This window comes from Mus caroli, chromosome 15 (assembly GCF_900094665.2).
Source record: "Mus caroli chromosome 15, CAROLI_EIJ_v1.1, whole genome shotgun sequence".
Taxonomy (NCBI): domain Eukaryota; kingdom Metazoa; phylum Chordata; class Mammalia; order Rodentia; family Muridae; genus Mus; species Mus caroli.
The window spans coordinates 32796168-32813432 of NC_034584.1; the positions used below are offsets into that span (position 1 = coordinate 32796168).

The window sequence follows — 17265 nt, forward strand, 5'->3', positions numbered from 1 at the left end:
AGCCATGGTAAATAAAAACCTTCCTCTAAGGATTATAGTATACCATATAAATGACCATAAATATTGACAGTACTCAGGCAAGTAACCTAAACGTCACTACTGGAATACTGGCAAAGAACAAGAGGAAACTACAGGGAATATACAAATGGCTACTATAATTCTGAGAAAGGGCTTAGCATCAGCAACAAACAAATAAAGACAAACACAACACAATGCCAACTTATCTATCAGATTTGTTAAGAACTTAGCAAATTCATCTAAACTCTCGAGAGGATAAGGTAAGAAAATGCATGGCTAAGTGGAGCTGTCTATAAAATTTCTGGAAAGAAATCTGCAAGTGAGTATAAATGACCTGCTAATTGTTCTCTGTGATTGAATTGAAGAAAAGTAAAAAGCTCAGACAAAGTTTCTAAGCAAAGTTTCACTTTAGTAAAGCAAAGCAACCTGGCATGGTGGTGAATATTTTTAACGCCAGCACCCAGGAAACAGAGAAGGCAGACCTCTGTGAGTTCGAGGCAAGCCTGCTCTACATAATGAGCTTCAAGCCGGTTAGGGTTACACAGTAAGATGCTGTCTCAAAAAGAAAAAAGCTAAACAAAAATTCTAGAAACAAATTTCTAATTAGGACCAAGTAAATGATACATTTGTTCATCAGAATTGTATGGCTGTACCAAACTGTTTTGAAACAATGTTTAATATAGAAAAGGGGTTCACAACATTTGGCAGCTGGAAAAAGAATGGTGTGGTGACTCATGCCTGTAATCCCAACACTCTACAGGGGGAAGCAGGAAAACACCAATACGAGGCTAGCCTGGGCTATGTGGTGAGATCTTGTCTCAAACAAACAAAAAAAATATAAAAACTATAAATTACAAAAATATGATGTACACACCTCGGGGGCGGGGCAGAGAAAGAGAAACGGAGGGGTTTGAGTGTAGAAAAGTCTCTGAAGGAGACTTTATAACAAAATACTAAACATTAGTACCTCCGCTTCCATTGGCCTTTTGCTAAATTCTTTATAATCATCATGGCATTTACTGTCTAAATCATTAGAAAGTTAAAGATATCAAACAGAAGAGTGTAATTATATGAAGCATTTATGCACTTAAAAATAATACTATCCATAGGGCTGGAGAGTTAGCTCAGGGGTTCAGAGCACTTGCTCTTGAGAAGGACTGGGTTTAGCTCCCAGCACTACCACATGGTGACTCACAACCCATCAATAATTACAGTGCCAGGGGCTCCAACTCTCTTCTCAACTCCAAGGGCACCAGACATGCAAGAAGGTACACGTGCATACCTTCAGACAAAACATCTATACACCCAAATCTTTTTCAAAGTTAAATACTTTTCACACTTATTGTTTTCTTACATTCTAATAACCCATTAGAGTTTATAGTTGAAGAAATGGAGCATCAGAGAAATAACTTGAGAAGGTTACTTAAGAAGAAATGAGCTGAGAAGCCCATGCTAGTGTGGATGACACATGTGAACTGGATGGCAATCATGGACTAAACATTGAAATAAGTGAAAATAAGAATAGTCTCTATGCTAAAAAGCTTAGAGTCAATGGATGGGACATCTCTGGAACCAGCTGGAGACCTGGGATGGGGAAGGCTACAGGGAGTCTCTAGGGGTGACCCTAGCTGAGATTCCTACCATTGGTGGATGCAGGCTGAAGTGGCCACCTCCTTAGCCAAGCAGGACTTCCAGTAGAAGTCCTTCCAATGACCGGCCCAACTTAAGACTCATTCCATGAGAGAGAGCCAGTCCTGACACTATTAAATGATATTTTGCTATGCTTGCACGCAGGAACTTAGCATAACTGTCTCCTGAGAGACCTCATCCACCGGTGGATGGAAACAGATGCAGAGACCCATAGCCAAACATCAGGTAGAGGTAGAGCTCAGGGAGTCTTGTGGAAGAGTGGGTGACAGAATTGAGTGAGCTGGAAGGGTCAAGAATACCACAGGAAGACCTACAGAGTCAACTAACATAGGCCTATGGAGGTTCACAGAGCCTGAACCACCAACCAAAGAGCATGCAGGGTCAGGAACTAGCCAGCCCCCCACATTTGTGGCAGATTCATGTGGGTCCCCTAACAATTGGAGTAGGGCATGGGGGCTGTTTTCTGACTCTGTTGCCTTCCATTGGATCCCCTTCCCCTACCTGGACTGCCTGGTTGGGCCTCTGTGGGAGAGGAAGTGCTTAGTCCTGCTGGGACTAGATACCCAGGGTGGGGTGGTACCCAAGGGGGAGTGTCCCCTTTTCTGAGTAGAAGGGGAAAGGGTAATAGGAGAGGGATTTGCAAAGGTAGGAGCGGAAGGAGAGGAGTGGGGCACGGCAATTGGGATGTAAAGTGAAAAAAAATTATGGGGAAAAAAAAAAGCTTCAAGTCTAACAAAGTCTACATGCATGTTATGAACCCTTACGGACAAGATAGGCTTAGATTTCAAACTGATGCATTAAAAAAAATAGTTTTACCTAATGGGATCAGGAACTTGAGCTGCCTCTTTTGAAAACGTGATCAACAGGTGAGAAAAATAAATAAATAAATAAATCTGGGAAGGGTATTGGAGGCAGGAGACAAGACAGTTATAACTGGATATGGCAGAGATAGAAAGAAGCATCTTAAAGTGGCTCCCAGGACATCGGGGTTGTGACAATTGCAAGACAGGAAGACAAATCGAGTAGCATGTTTGGGAGATGATAACGAATCTTGATTCCTGAGACAGTTGTTGGAGATACTACCAGGAAAACACAAGCAGGTACTGGAATGTAGATTTGGGACCTGCAACTATCTAGAATATAGATAAAGCCTGAGAAGCTATGAGCACTTAAATAGTGGCTGACTCAACAAGAACAATTAGAATTAGTCAGGGAGTCACAAATAATGAGAGCCCAAGGCAAAAATCTGTAAGTCCATTCATGCTTAAGGATTCGTAGTGACCAGAGAGGAATGGTAGGAGATGCAGAAGGGAAATGGTGTCGCACAGGCCCAGAAAGAAGCGGGTTTCTAGTTCCTTTTCATTTCCAGAATCCTTGTCTCAGGAAATACTTCTCCAGGAAAAAGAAAAACAAGTGACCACATATAACACAAGTGGAAGAACACATCTTTCCTTACTTCATCCCTGCTGATCAGTTCATTTGAAAAAGTCAGTCCAGGCATGAGGCCTCTCTTCTTTAGCCAGAATATTGCAGCAAATGATCCAGAGAAGAAAATTCCTTCCACAGCAGCAAAGGCCACCACTCTCTCCCCTAGGAGAAAAACAGTTCCATTTCTAACTAGATACTGCAGACATTTGCAGGTTTATAAGCATTTATAAATATAAGGGGCCTTTTACAATGTTAAACTATCTTCCTAAGAAACAAAACAAATGTGAGTATTGTGTACAAAGGTCCTCAAAGCAAGCTTTTCCCATTCCTGCCTGCTAAAGTGGAAAGACATGTTTATTTCAAACTCTGTGACAAACATGGACCTGGGTAGGTCCTGTTGTCTGCGCGCACACACACACACACACACACACACACGCACACACACACAAATGGATTTACCTGTAAAGACATGTGTGAGAGTTCCCTGTGTAAGCTTGTGTGTACTAGAATGGGAGGTACAAGATAAACTTTATGTCAACTGGCTGCTAAGGGGAGGAGTGGCTGCTAAGGTTTATATTTTTGTTGGCAATTTTTGTTGCTAAAAGACTACTAGTAAACATTTTTTAAAACATTGTTATCGTTATAGAATAATTTTAAAAATAAGCTGAAAGCAATGAATTCACCTATATGATAAAATGTTCTGTTAAAGATAGAAGAGCCAACTTAAAAGTTTACTCACTATTAGGCAAGAACTCTGGAGAAACTCATTCCTAAAATGTCTTTAGTGGTGTCCTATCTGTAACACTGTCTCTAGACATTTTTGGATTATAACACACACACACTAATAACAAATTTTTTTAATTTAAAATTCATCCAATAGAAATGTCCAATTATTACGTTAAAACCCAGACTTTCTGATCTTTAGAATGAATAGTTAAAGTTCAGAAAGCAGGATAACTGAGGTGCTCCTGGCTGGCTCTAAAGTTGTCAGGTTTCCCTTGTTCTTCCCTTGATAACTTCACATCAAACAGATGAACCAGCAGAGAGATGGGAGTCCAAACTGTCTATTAGTAACTTCCAACATGAAAAGACTTCTAGCCCATCTTTATAGATGCCATTGGTACTCATCATCAGAGAGGCTTCATCCAGCCACCAATGGAAACAGATGGAGAGACCCACAGCCAAACATTGGGCAGAGCTCCAGAAATCCTGTGGAAGATGGGAGGAAGCACTGTAGGAGCCAGAAGGGTCAAGGACACTGTAAGAACATGGCCTATACAGTTAACTAACCAGGGCTCACTGTGACCCACAGAGACTGACCTAGGTCCTCTGCATCTGTTATAGTTCTGCAGCTTAGGGGTACTTATGGGACTGCTAACAGTGGGAACAGGTCTGACTCTTTGTCTGCTTTCAGGACCCTTTTCCTCGTACTGGGTTGACTCATCCAGCCTTAATATGAGGGGATGTGCCTAGTCATATGGCCACTTGATATGGCGTGTTTGGCTGCTAATCCCTGAGTGGCTTGCCCTTTTCTGAAGGGAAACTGAGGAAGAGTGGATCTGGGGGGAGAGTGGACATGGGGGAAGGGATTGGGAGGTGAGGAGGGAAGGGAAACTGGGTTTGGGATGTAATATAAAAGAATGAAAAAAAAAGCTGCTTTGGAAAAAACTGAAGAACTATAACTTTAAAAAGTGCTGACTGAGTACTCATAAAAGATTATAGGAAACTTTAATGTGAATATAATAAATATTACAATATAAATATAATCACTGCTTCAATTATTTCATCCATAATTGAATATTAGTTTATACTTTTAGCTTGCAACTAATTATATTACAGATAACGACTGACATTTTTAATTATTAAAGTAATTCCAGATAGATAATTATCTGTAAGAGATCTGGACTAAACTTAAACATAAGTGCTATAAGTAAGAGGAGAGTTATTTTAACCACTCTGTGCATTTATGTGAACACTGAAGAATGGAAACCATAACAAATAACTACAGAAAACTATGTTTGAAAACAACAAAAAAATTTAAGGAGGGGTTGGAAAAACAGCATGAGAACCAGAGTTTGAGTCCCCAGCATCCATGTGAAAAGCCAAGAGTAGCAGACACACATGTAACCCGAGCACTAGGGCAACACATACAAGAGATTCCTGAAGAATGGCCCAGTGGGTGGCTCCAGGCTCAGTGCAAGACCATGTCTTCAGTGGCAGAGCTAAGGTGCCCAAGCACCTGCAAGCAAACTCTGCCTTACATTTCTATAAACAGTGCTAATGAAACTCTCTGGGTCTCCCTCTCCCTCCCCCTCCTGCTCCCCCTCTTCTCTTCCCCACTCCCTCTCTCACACATACATATATGTAGACATGAAAAGTAAAGGGGAGGCTACCTGAGGAGAGGAAGGGGTTAACAGGAACTGGAGGAGGACAAGGAAAGGCTAACGGGGTATGTGTGAATGTGGTCAAAGACATTATGCACATGGATGTAGATGCCATAATGAAAGCCATTATTATGTACAATGAGCATATGCTAATTAAAATCAGGAGTTGCTCATGAGACCCTATGCCAGTAGCTGAGATGCTATTGTCAGTCAATGCTGCTGTAGGAGGAGCAATTATTTTCTCCTTTGGTATTTGGCTGCTGGTAGGCTGCCCATGCTCTGTGGATGGGTTCCCATCCATACACATGTGGAGAACACTAAATGGACTTGGTGGATCATAAAAAAAAGAGAAGACATAAAGGAGGGAAGGGAACATGTTGGAGGAGGGTTCAAGAGAGGTGGAAGTTGGAGGAGGGTTCAAGAGAGGTGGTTTAGTGAACTGTATAAGCAAGTGTTTTACACATATGTATGAAAATTTCAAAGGACAAATGAAACTATTCTTTACTAAATATACATTAAAGGGCTGGATAAATGACTTGGCAGTTAAGAGTGCTTACTGCTCTTGAAAGGGCCAGTTTCCAGCATTCATATCAGGTGGCTCACAACTCTCTGCATCTCCAGCTCCAAAGAAACTGACTCTCTCTGGCCTCTGTGGGCATCTGTATACATATGGTGCACATAAACTCATGCAGGCACACACACATACACAAAAACTTTTAAATGAATAAATCTTTTGAAAATATATTAAAGATAGAGATCAATAAAGGAAGACATTTGATAATCAACTCTGGCTTTCATACTCACACTTGTGGTGCAAACCTGTGTACATACGTGCATATATGCATGTACAGTGCATATACCACACACAGAAAAAAGGAAGGAAGGAAGGAAGAAAAGGAGGAGATATGACTCAGGAAGACACTTAGCAGCTTCTGGCCTGCACAGGATATGCACACACACACACACACACACACACGCTTATATCTATATAAGCACATACACATCACACATGGACACATACTCATGCACAGAAAAATCCTAGGAGATACATTTTATAAACTTTTGAAATAGAAAGACAACCAGGACATTTATTCTAAAAACTGTAATGAAGGTAAATACCACATGATTTGTTTAGAGGGAAAACAGGATATATTTTTAAATACAGCTGAGTCTACAATGTAATACACTAAAGATTATATAGATAATATTTTAAGGTTGAGAAACGTAATTTTAAAACACATATTAAGGTTTTATATATCTATCTGTCAATCATAAACTAGACAGTATGCTTCAATAAAAAAACAGATAATTGGGAATTTTTAGCTTTATGGGAACTGAATCTCCTTACTGAATAATATGTTAACTTTAAAACAAAGGAATTTTTTTTTTTTTTTAAGATTTACCTATTTCATGTAGCTATCCTCAGACACAACAGAAGAGGCCATCAGATCCCATTACAGATGGTTGTGAGCCACCATGTGGTTGCTGGGAATTGAACTCAGGATCTCTGGAAGAACAGTTAGTGCTCTTAACCATTGAGCCATCTCTCCAGCCCCACAAAGGAATATTTTTAAAAGATTGTTGTTGTTGTTTTTAAGTTTTCCTTTAGCTAAAAACAATAGACTATAAGAATTCAGATGCAAGAAAAGAACAGCTGCTCTGCTGAGCCTTACTTGGTACAGAATCTCCACAAAGGTTAGACAAAGTCCTGCCAGATGGAAGAGCTGCCTTTGAAGGCACTAAGGTGCAGGTGGCCCCTTAGAACTGCATTTCCTCTGTTGCACAGCAGAGAACATCCTCACACTATGGACTTTTAGTTCCTCTACCCAAAAAGGAGAGCTCCGAATTACATGTCCCCTTCCTCCACAGGCACTGTCCACCCTCTCCACTCCTCTACCGTACTTGTTCCTTGGAGGTGCTTTATTAGAGCACTGAGATGGATTTGCTGTGAGATAAAGCAACAGGGAGACTCCACCTGGAGCCCATAATATGACTGCAGGGTGATTACCACCTTATGTTTTTTCCTAGTTTGTCTTTCTTGGGTAGTGTCAATAAATACATGCCTCAAACAAGGTAAGAGGCAAAGATGGACAAAATACCCAAGCTTGTCTCTGATCTCCACACATGTGCCATAGCATGTGCACACACACACTTACATGCATGAACATGTATACATAGGGGAAAAGGAAAGGGCCTATGTCAGGGCCTATGAAATGGCTTAGCAGGTAAAAGAGCTTGTTTGCCCTAGAAGCGTGATGACCTGAGTTTGACCCTAGCAGCCATGGTAGAAGGAGACAGCATCCCCTGAAAGTTCCTGACCTCTATACATGTACACACTATGTACATGTGCGATGGCACACACAGCCTCTGCCTGCACACAAAACATTAATAAATTTTAAGAAATTATAAGGCTAAGCTGAGTGACCCACGCTTGTCCCAGAACTCAGAAGGATGAGCAGAAGAACAGAGTTAGACACCATCCTGAGCTACACATATGGTGAGACCCTGCGTCAAGAAAAAAAAAAAAGTAGGCTATTTCAACTGAACCCAGAAGTGAATCTGCATTTCACTTACTGGTAACAGCTAAGCTCATTACTGTAAATTGTTTCTTGTCCTTGTTGGCTAAAAAAAAATCTTGCATTTTTTAAAAACTAGATATTTGTTTCCCAAAAATTATCAGGTCTTGATGTGCTTAAATTCCTAGTGTTCTTTGAGACTGGCACAAACTGCAGGTTACTGCAGCACTCTCTGCTGGAGTCTATGTGACGTTTTACTTGTCAGTGTGCCTGTTGAGATCTTAGCTTTTCAAATTCTGACATATTAGCTACACAAGTAACAGCTTTACTTAGCACCAGTTTCTTTTTTTTAAATTAGGTATTTTCTTCATTTACATTTCAAATGCTATCCTCAAAGTTCCTCCTATACCCTTCCCCCGTCCTGCTCTCCTACCCACCCACTCCCACTTCTTGGCCCTGGTGTTCTCCTGTACTGGGCGTATAAAGTTTGCAATACCAAGGGGCCTCTCTTCGCAATGATAGCCGACTAGGCCATCTTCTGCTACATATGCAGCTAGAGACACGAGCTCCGGGGGTACTGGTTAGTTCATATTGTTGTTCCACCTATAGGGTTGCAGACCCCTTCAGGTCCTTGAGTTCTTTCTCTAGCTCCTCCATTGGGGGCCCTGTGTTCCATCCAATAGCTGACTGTGAGCATCCACTTCTGTGTTTGCCAGGCCCCGGCATAGCCTCACAAGAGACAGCTATATCAGGGTCCTTTCAGCAAAATTTTGCTGGCGGATGCGATGGTGTCTTAGTTTGGAGGCTGATTATGGGATGGATCCCTGGGTGCGGCAGTCTCTAGATGGTCCATCCTTTCGTCTCAGCTCCAAACTTTGTCTCTGTAACTCCTTCCATGGGTGTTTTGTTCCCAATTCTAAGAAGGGGAAAAGTGACCACACTTTGGTCTTCGTTCTTGAGTTTCATGTGTTCTGCAACTTGTAACTTGGGTATTCTAAGTTTCTGGGTTAATATCCACTTATCAGCGAGTACATATCATGTGAGTTCTTTTGTGATTGGGTTACCTCACTCAGGATGATATCCTCCAGGTCCATCCATTTGCCTAGGAATTTCATAAATTCATTCTTTTTAATAGCTGAGTAGTACTCCATTGTGTAAATGCACCACATTTTCTGTATCCATTCCTCTGTTGAGGGACATCTGGGTTCTTTCCAGCTTCTGGCTATTATAAATAAGGCTGCGATGGACATAGTAGAGCATGTGTCCTTCTTACCAGTTGGAACATCTTCTGGATATATGCCCAGGAGAGGTCTTGCGGGATCCTCCGGTAGTACTATGTCCAATTTTCTGAGGAACTGTCAGACTGACTTCCAGAGTGATTGTACAAGCTTGCAATCCCACCAACAATGGAGGAGTGTTCCTCTTTCTCCACATCCTCGCCAGCATCTGCTGTCACCTGAATTTTTTATCTTAGCCTTAGCACCAGTTTCTAATTAACTATTACAAATAATGATCCCAGCATACTGAAATCTCTGTATTCCACTCTGATGCAACATGACTCGCAAGGCTTATCTGATACATACAAGTTAACACTACATACCAAAAGTAGATTTCCTATCTGCTATCCAGCGCAGAGCCCAGTCTGCTTTTTTCTTAACATATGGCATTGTTTCAATTGCGTTAAATAAAAATTCCCTATAAAAACAAAAAAATCATGGAAAAATTATTCATTTGTTTTTATTAATTGGACTGTTTTAATAATCAGAGACAGTAAGTATAACTCTTACATTCTATCAAATCTAGATTTTCTATATTTTGTATGTTTATAATTATGAAAATAGAAATAAAAGTAAAACTCAAGATTAGTGACTTAGATATAAGCTGATATGAAAATCATTGAAATGCAAATATTCAGTTTAGTAATACAATATACTAACAAGGTTTTAAGATGCTGTGAATTATGTAAAGACTAACTGGTTCTATACCATGTTTTATTTGAACACATTATTGAGTAATAGAAAACTACACTCATGATCTTCCATATGTAAATCATCTTTAACATTACAGTTTTGGAATAAATTCTGCTCTTAATGTAAGCAATTAGCTAAATTCATGTAAATCAAAGCCCTGCAGTAATACCTTTTCTTTGGGTCTCTGATGTAAGTGTCTATTAGTAAACTGTACATCTCTGAGTGAACATTCTCGATGAGAATCTGAAAGCCATAGAAGCAGCGAGCCTCTGGAACCTGCACCTCCTGACTAAAACGCTCCACCTAAGAAAATAAAGGAGACAGAAAGATCCAGTGAGCAGGCTTTCACTAAACACTGCTCACACACCACAAGGACAACTTAGACATCAGAGCCTTCACCTAAAGTCTTTTGTGTTCTCCAGCACTCAGGAAGCTGGACAGAAGGATACTGATTTCAAGACCAACCTTGTGACACATAGTAAGACCCTGTCTTAAAATATGAAAAGGTGATCAATAAGAAGGCTCAGCAGGTAAAGGTGCTTGCTGGCAAACCTAATGGCCAGAGTTCCATCCCTGGAACCTCATGATGGAAGGAAAAAGCTGCCCTGACTTCCACATATGCACAATGGCACGTGTGCATGTGCACATGCACACACATATACATACATAAAGTTTAATACAATATTTTTTTGGGGAAAACATGCCTGTTATACAACAAATGGGGCACTAAAGCCTAATCAGTCTTTTCTCTTTTCTTGTTTTGTAGTTCCCTAGACTGAGCCCAGCATCTTAGTCATGTTAGGCCAACACTCTCTTCCAAGCAATACATATGCTCAGCCTTTATGGATCTTTTAAAGCAGCAACTTTAGCAGTATTGTTCAGCCAGCAATTCTGGTGCTAGAGATTGAGCCCAGCATTTTACTTATATTAGGCAGGTGCCCACTGAGCTGTACCTACAACTCCAAAGAATGTGTTCCAAAGCAATAGGGTGAATTTATCTTTTATGTGGAAATATTACTACTGAACACTAAATTTTAGAATATCTCCAAAAAAAAAGAACAGTGATTTTGCTTTGTAGAACTTCTTTCCCAATAGTAGACTGATCAATTTAAGTTCTTCTGGTTCATTATTGATGTTCCTTAACAAAATCCAAATCCTTCCAACTGGTCATAATACAATTTCTGAATGAGGACGATCTACACAGACTTGCAGAGGGTCATAAAGAGCACATTCTTATCGGAGGGGAAAATCAAGTTTATAAAATCTGTGCTTCTTCTGGATCTTGTTTGTACATCACTGAGGATAAAACTCAGGGCCTCTGTAATGCTAGCCAAGCATATTTAGTCACAGGGACAGGTTCAGCCTATCACTGTGTGTAGTTTTAATTGGTATAATTTATGCTTGATTTTGTAATAGATCACTAGTCATTTGACAGTTAGCTACCTTTTCCTGGGAAACTTCATGAGAAAAATATACTCATAACTTAATCTGGGGAGATGCCTTTGCTGAGTTTGAACTCCCTAGCACTCACATAAGCATCTGGCCATGTCTGTGAGCCTGCAAACCCAGTGCTGAGGCACTAGACAGAGGGCCTGAGAGGCTCTCTCTGCAGTCAGCTTAACCTAGCAATGATGAGCTCCAAGTTCAATAAAGAGACTTGCTCTCAAGGGAATAAGGCAGAGAGCAACAGAGGCAGACAGCTACTGTTCTCTGGCCTCTGCCTGCACATGCACACTTTAAACAAAAGTTAACGAATGTTCATCTACTCCATCACTGGGAGACTTTCTTTCCTCAGGCAGGAGATATGGCGATCTTACTGTCATTCAAGTACAAAACAAGAACAACGATAAAATGAAAATCTTACCAAGTTTTCATTTACAATTCCATCACTGGCTGCAAAAAAGGCTAAAATGTGGGAGATAAAATACTTCTCGTCGGATTTAAGCTTGTTCCAGTGAGGGAGGTCCTTTGACAAGTCAACCTAGAATAGAAACAGTCCAATTTTTTTCACTTAGAGAGTTTAGAAAACTTTCAAGATGAGCTATAACGTTGCCAGTAATGTTTGAAAGAAAACATTAAAAATCACAAAAGTCAAACAAAGACAAGCATTGTACTAGTAACATGTCGTACTCAGAACATTTGCCTAGTTAGTAGATTATAATGCTCCTGCCACATGGGAAGGAATGGATAAGTATGCGAGACAATATATATGTTTGTTAATGGGAGAAAGTTTATACACATGTGCATGCATGTATTTCTGTATATGTGTGTGTACATATCTTACAACATCATGATCTATATTGTTTAAAAGAATACAAAACAGGGTTGGAGAGATGGCTCAGTGGTTAAGAGCACTGCTGCTCTTCTCAAGGTCCTGAGTTCAAATCCCAGCAACCACATGGTGGCTCATAACCATCTGTAATGAGATCTGATGCTCTCTTCTGGTGTGTCTGCAGACAGCAACAGTGTACTTACATATAATAAATAAATAAATCTTTAAAAAAAATACACAAAATAATCCTGGCATGTTCAAGGAAGTGGTGATAGGGGAAGAAGGAGGGGTGGGGGGAGAAAGAAAGGAAGGACATTTGTGAAGGAACCTGGTTTTTTTTTTTTTGGGAGGGGGGTTGTTTGTTTGTTTGCTAAGTTAGTTGGCCAGGATACATTTTTAAAATATTAAAATTACTAAAGTGGTATTACACCAAGTGAAGGAATGAACAGAAAGGAAGAAGAGAGTGAAAACTAGTCAGGTACATAAAGTAGACCAACTAACATCAGTACTCATTTGTTTCATGCAATAGCTATGTCAGTATTAACAGGCAATTCAGCTCCTACAAACAAACTACAGCTTCTACTCTATTGCCGGCCACTCTTCTTTAACGAGAAGCCATCACGTCAGGAAGACGGTAACCTGCAATTTAAAGTAGTGTATAGGTATGGCTTCTTCGTGAATAGAAATGCCTATAAAGTGCTCACTACAGTTACTCTGAGCTAGGAGAGTGATGCACTCTAAGATTTGGCGAATCCAGACTTTTCACATGGTCCTTAAATGTACCTTACTGTTCCTTAGCTGACTCTTACTGCTATCCACATTTACTTCCCTTTCTTCCCTAAGTTGCTTTTGGTCATGGTGTTTTATCACATCAATGGAAACCCTATCTAAGACAGGGTGGGGGAACAGTATGTCTAGATTGTTTTTATGTGTATGGATATTTTGTCTGGATGTATGTTTGTGTACTGTGTGCATATTGGTGCCCCAGAGGCCAAGAGAGAAAAGTTATGCAGTGAATTTAATACTGCAATATGTCTAGACTTAAATATTAAACTTGCCTCTTTAAACACCGAGCTTAAAAATGCCCCGTAACTTTTACTTATACTGTTATATAATTATGGTTATATACTCTTTTAGAAACATAAAATTTCTTGTGCAGTTTTATCTCATTTGAGCTCATCCTCAATTTCATCATCTACATATTAACCCCAGACTTACTGCTACAGTTTTAGATCCTTACTGTTCCCCATAGAACCATGCGTTAAAGTAAGGGCTTGGTTGCTATGTAGCGGCACAATTACTGTATAACTTTATTTTCTTAGGTATTTTTGTCATAGTAACAAAAAAGCTGACTACAGGAAATGCTCAACTAACTTTAAAAAAAATTCTTGTCTTCTGAGGCAGTGCCTAATATTTGAGAATTAAATTCAACCACTGATTTTAAAAACTAGAATATAAAGTTAATTGTTTTTTAACATAATTTGTTTAATATGTGGGGACTAAAAATATCTTTGACTTCCTTTCAAAACATGTATTTGAAGCTTCCTGTAGAATCCATACCAACTTCTGTGTTTTAATTTTTAATTAGCATTTCTTGGTTATAAGACATTTATTATAGTTTCAAAAAGAAGCAATTAATTTCCAATGAATTTTTCAGAAACCCAAACACACGGGTACCTTTTAAAAACATGACAAACAAAAAGATCAACTGTGTGTGCTACTTGTTCTCTGAACCATATCTAACAGAAGTTTTATAGAAACCACAGACAAATAGGGAAAGTCAGGTGTGCAAACCATACTGAATGCTTGTTTCAGTTGGGTGTTTTGCTCTGTATGTCAACTATAATACATAATAATAATCTTGACAATATAACAAAGGTAGACAAATATCCAAAAATAGTGTAAAAGAAATTTCAGACATTGGTGTCTTTTAAATTTTTAGGTTAAAAATTCCCCATTCTTTGTATGAACTCATAGTTTACATTTATTTAGTGCTTCCCAAGTGTCAACTATGATTGTAACTATTTCACTGATCCTCGAGACCACCCAATATGTTACATATAATTAGCCTGATTTAGCAGTGAAAATGCAGGGAGAAAAGAGGACTACTTTCACAGACAATCCGCGGCAGAGCAGGCCTTACACTCAAGCAGCCTGGCCTCAGACCCTGCACTCTTTACACAGTGTTGTTTCCAGAGATAAACATCTATTTATTTATCTATTTATTTATTGTACACATTCGTGTGTGTATAAGAGGTGGGGTGAGAGAAAGAGATCATGGGTGTGCCACAACACACGTGTTAGGGATCAGAAGAAAATTCAAGAGTGAGTCCACTCCTTCTAATGTAGACTCCACAAATCAAAGTCAGGCCATCAGGCTTGTTCAGAAAGTTCTTTTGTCCAATGAGTCATCTTGCTAGCCCAGATTTGGTCTTTTGACTGACAGGCATACAGATCCAATGATATTTATTCACATAGATACAGCTCACCAGAGATAGGGGTGCTTATTGATTCATATACAGAGTAAGGCTGTTATGGCGATATCATGAACAATAAGAAATAATTAAATAATAAAGACAATAACTACCTGTGTGTTTAATTAAATTATACAGTAATCATTTGCATGACTAAATTGTTCTTATTAAGCCAGCAAGTATTATCTAACTTGTGTGTTCAACTCCCTTTGAAGGTGGAAACAGTTGCACTTCCAGTAAGTGATCAGCAGTTGCCTGCTGGGGCAGTTGCCTCTGGTTTGCTGTAGCTGAAGCCTGGCAGGCTCATAGTTGAATGCCCTGCAGAGATGGTCAAACTGCTTACACAACTGCACCTTTGTCCAGCCAGGTCCATCTCTCAAGCTAGTGCAGGGTCCTCACAGTTTTCACCCTTTTGGCAGGTTTTTGGAGTTCTTGTTTGGAGCTCTTTTGGAGCCAGGGTTTCTTTGTGTAGCCATGGCTGTCCCAGAACTCATTCTGTAAACCAGGCTGGCCTCAAACTCAGAGACTCACCTGCCTCTGCCTTCTGAATGCAGGGATTGAAGGTGTGCATCACCACGCCCGGTTCTCACCCTTCATTTTTTTAAAACTACAGCTGTAACTCTGTTCATTCTGCTGGCCATAGTATAAACTGGTGTTAGGCCTGGCAAGATGGATCAGCAGTAAAGCTGTTTGCTGCCTGATGAGGTCAGTTCAATTGCACAAACACATAAATGAGTGAATATAAAAACAAACAAACAAAAATCCAAAAGTGGTCTCATGTAGTCATAGAGAACCAAGAACCTATTTAAAAATAAAGACTGTGGGCTGCCTGCAGACCCAGCTCAATAGTTCAGAGCATTGGCTGGGGCTTTTCAGTTCTCAGCACTCACATGACAGTTCACATCCACCTCTAACTGCAATTCCTGGGAACCTAATAGTCTCTGCTGGTCTGTCAGGGCACCAGGCACACATGTGGCACATGCACATATATGCAGGCAAACAGTCATGCACATAGAATAAAAAAAATAAATCTTAAAAAGTAGAAAATGGTCTGCAATATATTAGAAGTAAAGACAAGAGGCTCATGACCGTGGACTTACAGAAAGATCTTGGGAACAAATACAAGAATCTGGCAGAATGGCTTGTCATGTTCTTGTACCAAGAAACTTATTTACAGAGGCTAACCTAATTATGCTCAATTAGAGTTGATTAATAATTAGTTATATTTATTATTGATGAACACTAATAATCTACATTAATTATGAGCCATACTTACAAGTGAAAATATTTCCCTATTCTGTAAGTCAAAAGTGAATCAGATGCAGGCCACGCCACGTACCTCTTCTGCTGTCCAGAAGGATGCCTGTGCTTGCTTATACATTCTCCAGATATCAGGATACTGGATTGGAAAGATGACAAACCGTCGGGAACTCTTTCTTAGGAGCGGCTCTTCATTTGACCTCATCACATTTTCTTCTGTCTCAGAACACAATTGCTTAAAACAAAACAAAAAACAAAAAAACAAAGCACAGATGCTTTTATTCCAAGGAAATTTCTCTGTGACTCAAGCTTAAATAGACATCTTGGGAAAGTTGAGGAGGTGGTATGTCTGGGGACGCAGTATGATGTATAGACTCCTTTCAGTTATCTGCATAGTGGGCAACTGTAGACAGATGGTTGCATGACTCTGGAAGCTGCTTCATTTCCCTAAGCCTCACTTTCTGCTGACATACTTACTGAATAAGATTGTTCTGATTAAAAATCCTCTAAGCTATACCAGGTGCATAGCAGGTACTAAAATTATTGTGGCTCCTGCTACTCTAAACATAATACAAGCTAAGCCAATGAATTATAACAATGGGAAAATATCTAAGTCTGTGAACGAAATGTCTCTTCCATGCCACTCTGACTTAGAATGCTGATGTAAGCAATCCATTGTTACTGGCTTCTAATTTTTCCTAATCTTAGCTGAAATACTATAATTCTTACGTGAAAACTCTTTACCAACAATGTATTTCCTTTATCTACCTTAACATTCCCATTCACCACTGTTATTCTTATTTACATTTCAGAAAATGTAAATAAGAAAAATTAGCATCCTTGCTCACAAGTTAGCAGTTGTCACACTCATATCAAAAGACTGCTTCAAAAATGCTAACATTGCATTTTTCATGATTTCAAATGCTGTATTCTTTTAAAATTATTTTGTTACCACTGATTACTGAGATGATTCTGATTGGCTTTTGAAAGGTTGTTCTTATGTTCCTGGAATTATTATAGTAGATTTTTGGTCCATCAGTACCTCTTTATAACTCCCAGAAATAAGCTTTAACTCAATATTAGAGAATGGCAGTAGAGTAAGTCTTAGCTAGACATGCTGTCACATGACTGCAATACCAACTCTCAGGAGTTGGTTGAAGCAGGAAGATTAAGTTGAGGCCAGTCTGAAGAGAGAGGGAGGAGAAACAGAGACAGACATGCAAATATAACATTAGCTGGACCTGAGCCCAAATGAAAAAGGTTGAGGTCTAGAGTAAACAGGGGTGTGTGTGT

At 39.6% G+C, this 17265-nt stretch overlaps 1 protein-coding gene across 1 annotated transcript in view; it reads right to left on the minus strand.

Moving 5' to 3' along the window:
* Window positions 1-17265, minus strand: part of Rrm2b (ribonucleotide reductase regulatory TP53 inducible subunit M2B) — a 34032-nt gene that overhangs the window by 10657 nt on the left and 6110 nt on the right. Inside the window, exons 2-6 of the mRNA XM_021183765.2 lie at window positions 16052-16207; window positions 11831-11947; window positions 10136-10269; window positions 9597-9691; window positions 3125-3258 (exon numbers count right to left, since the gene is read on the minus strand). Of these exons, the coding sequence (XP_021039424.1) occupies window positions 3125-3258; window positions 9597-9691; window positions 10136-10269; window positions 11831-11947; window positions 16052-16207 (636 nt within the window). The remainder of the gene's footprint in view (window positions 1-3124; window positions 3259-9596; window positions 9692-10135; window positions 10270-11830; window positions 11948-16051; window positions 16208-17265) is intronic.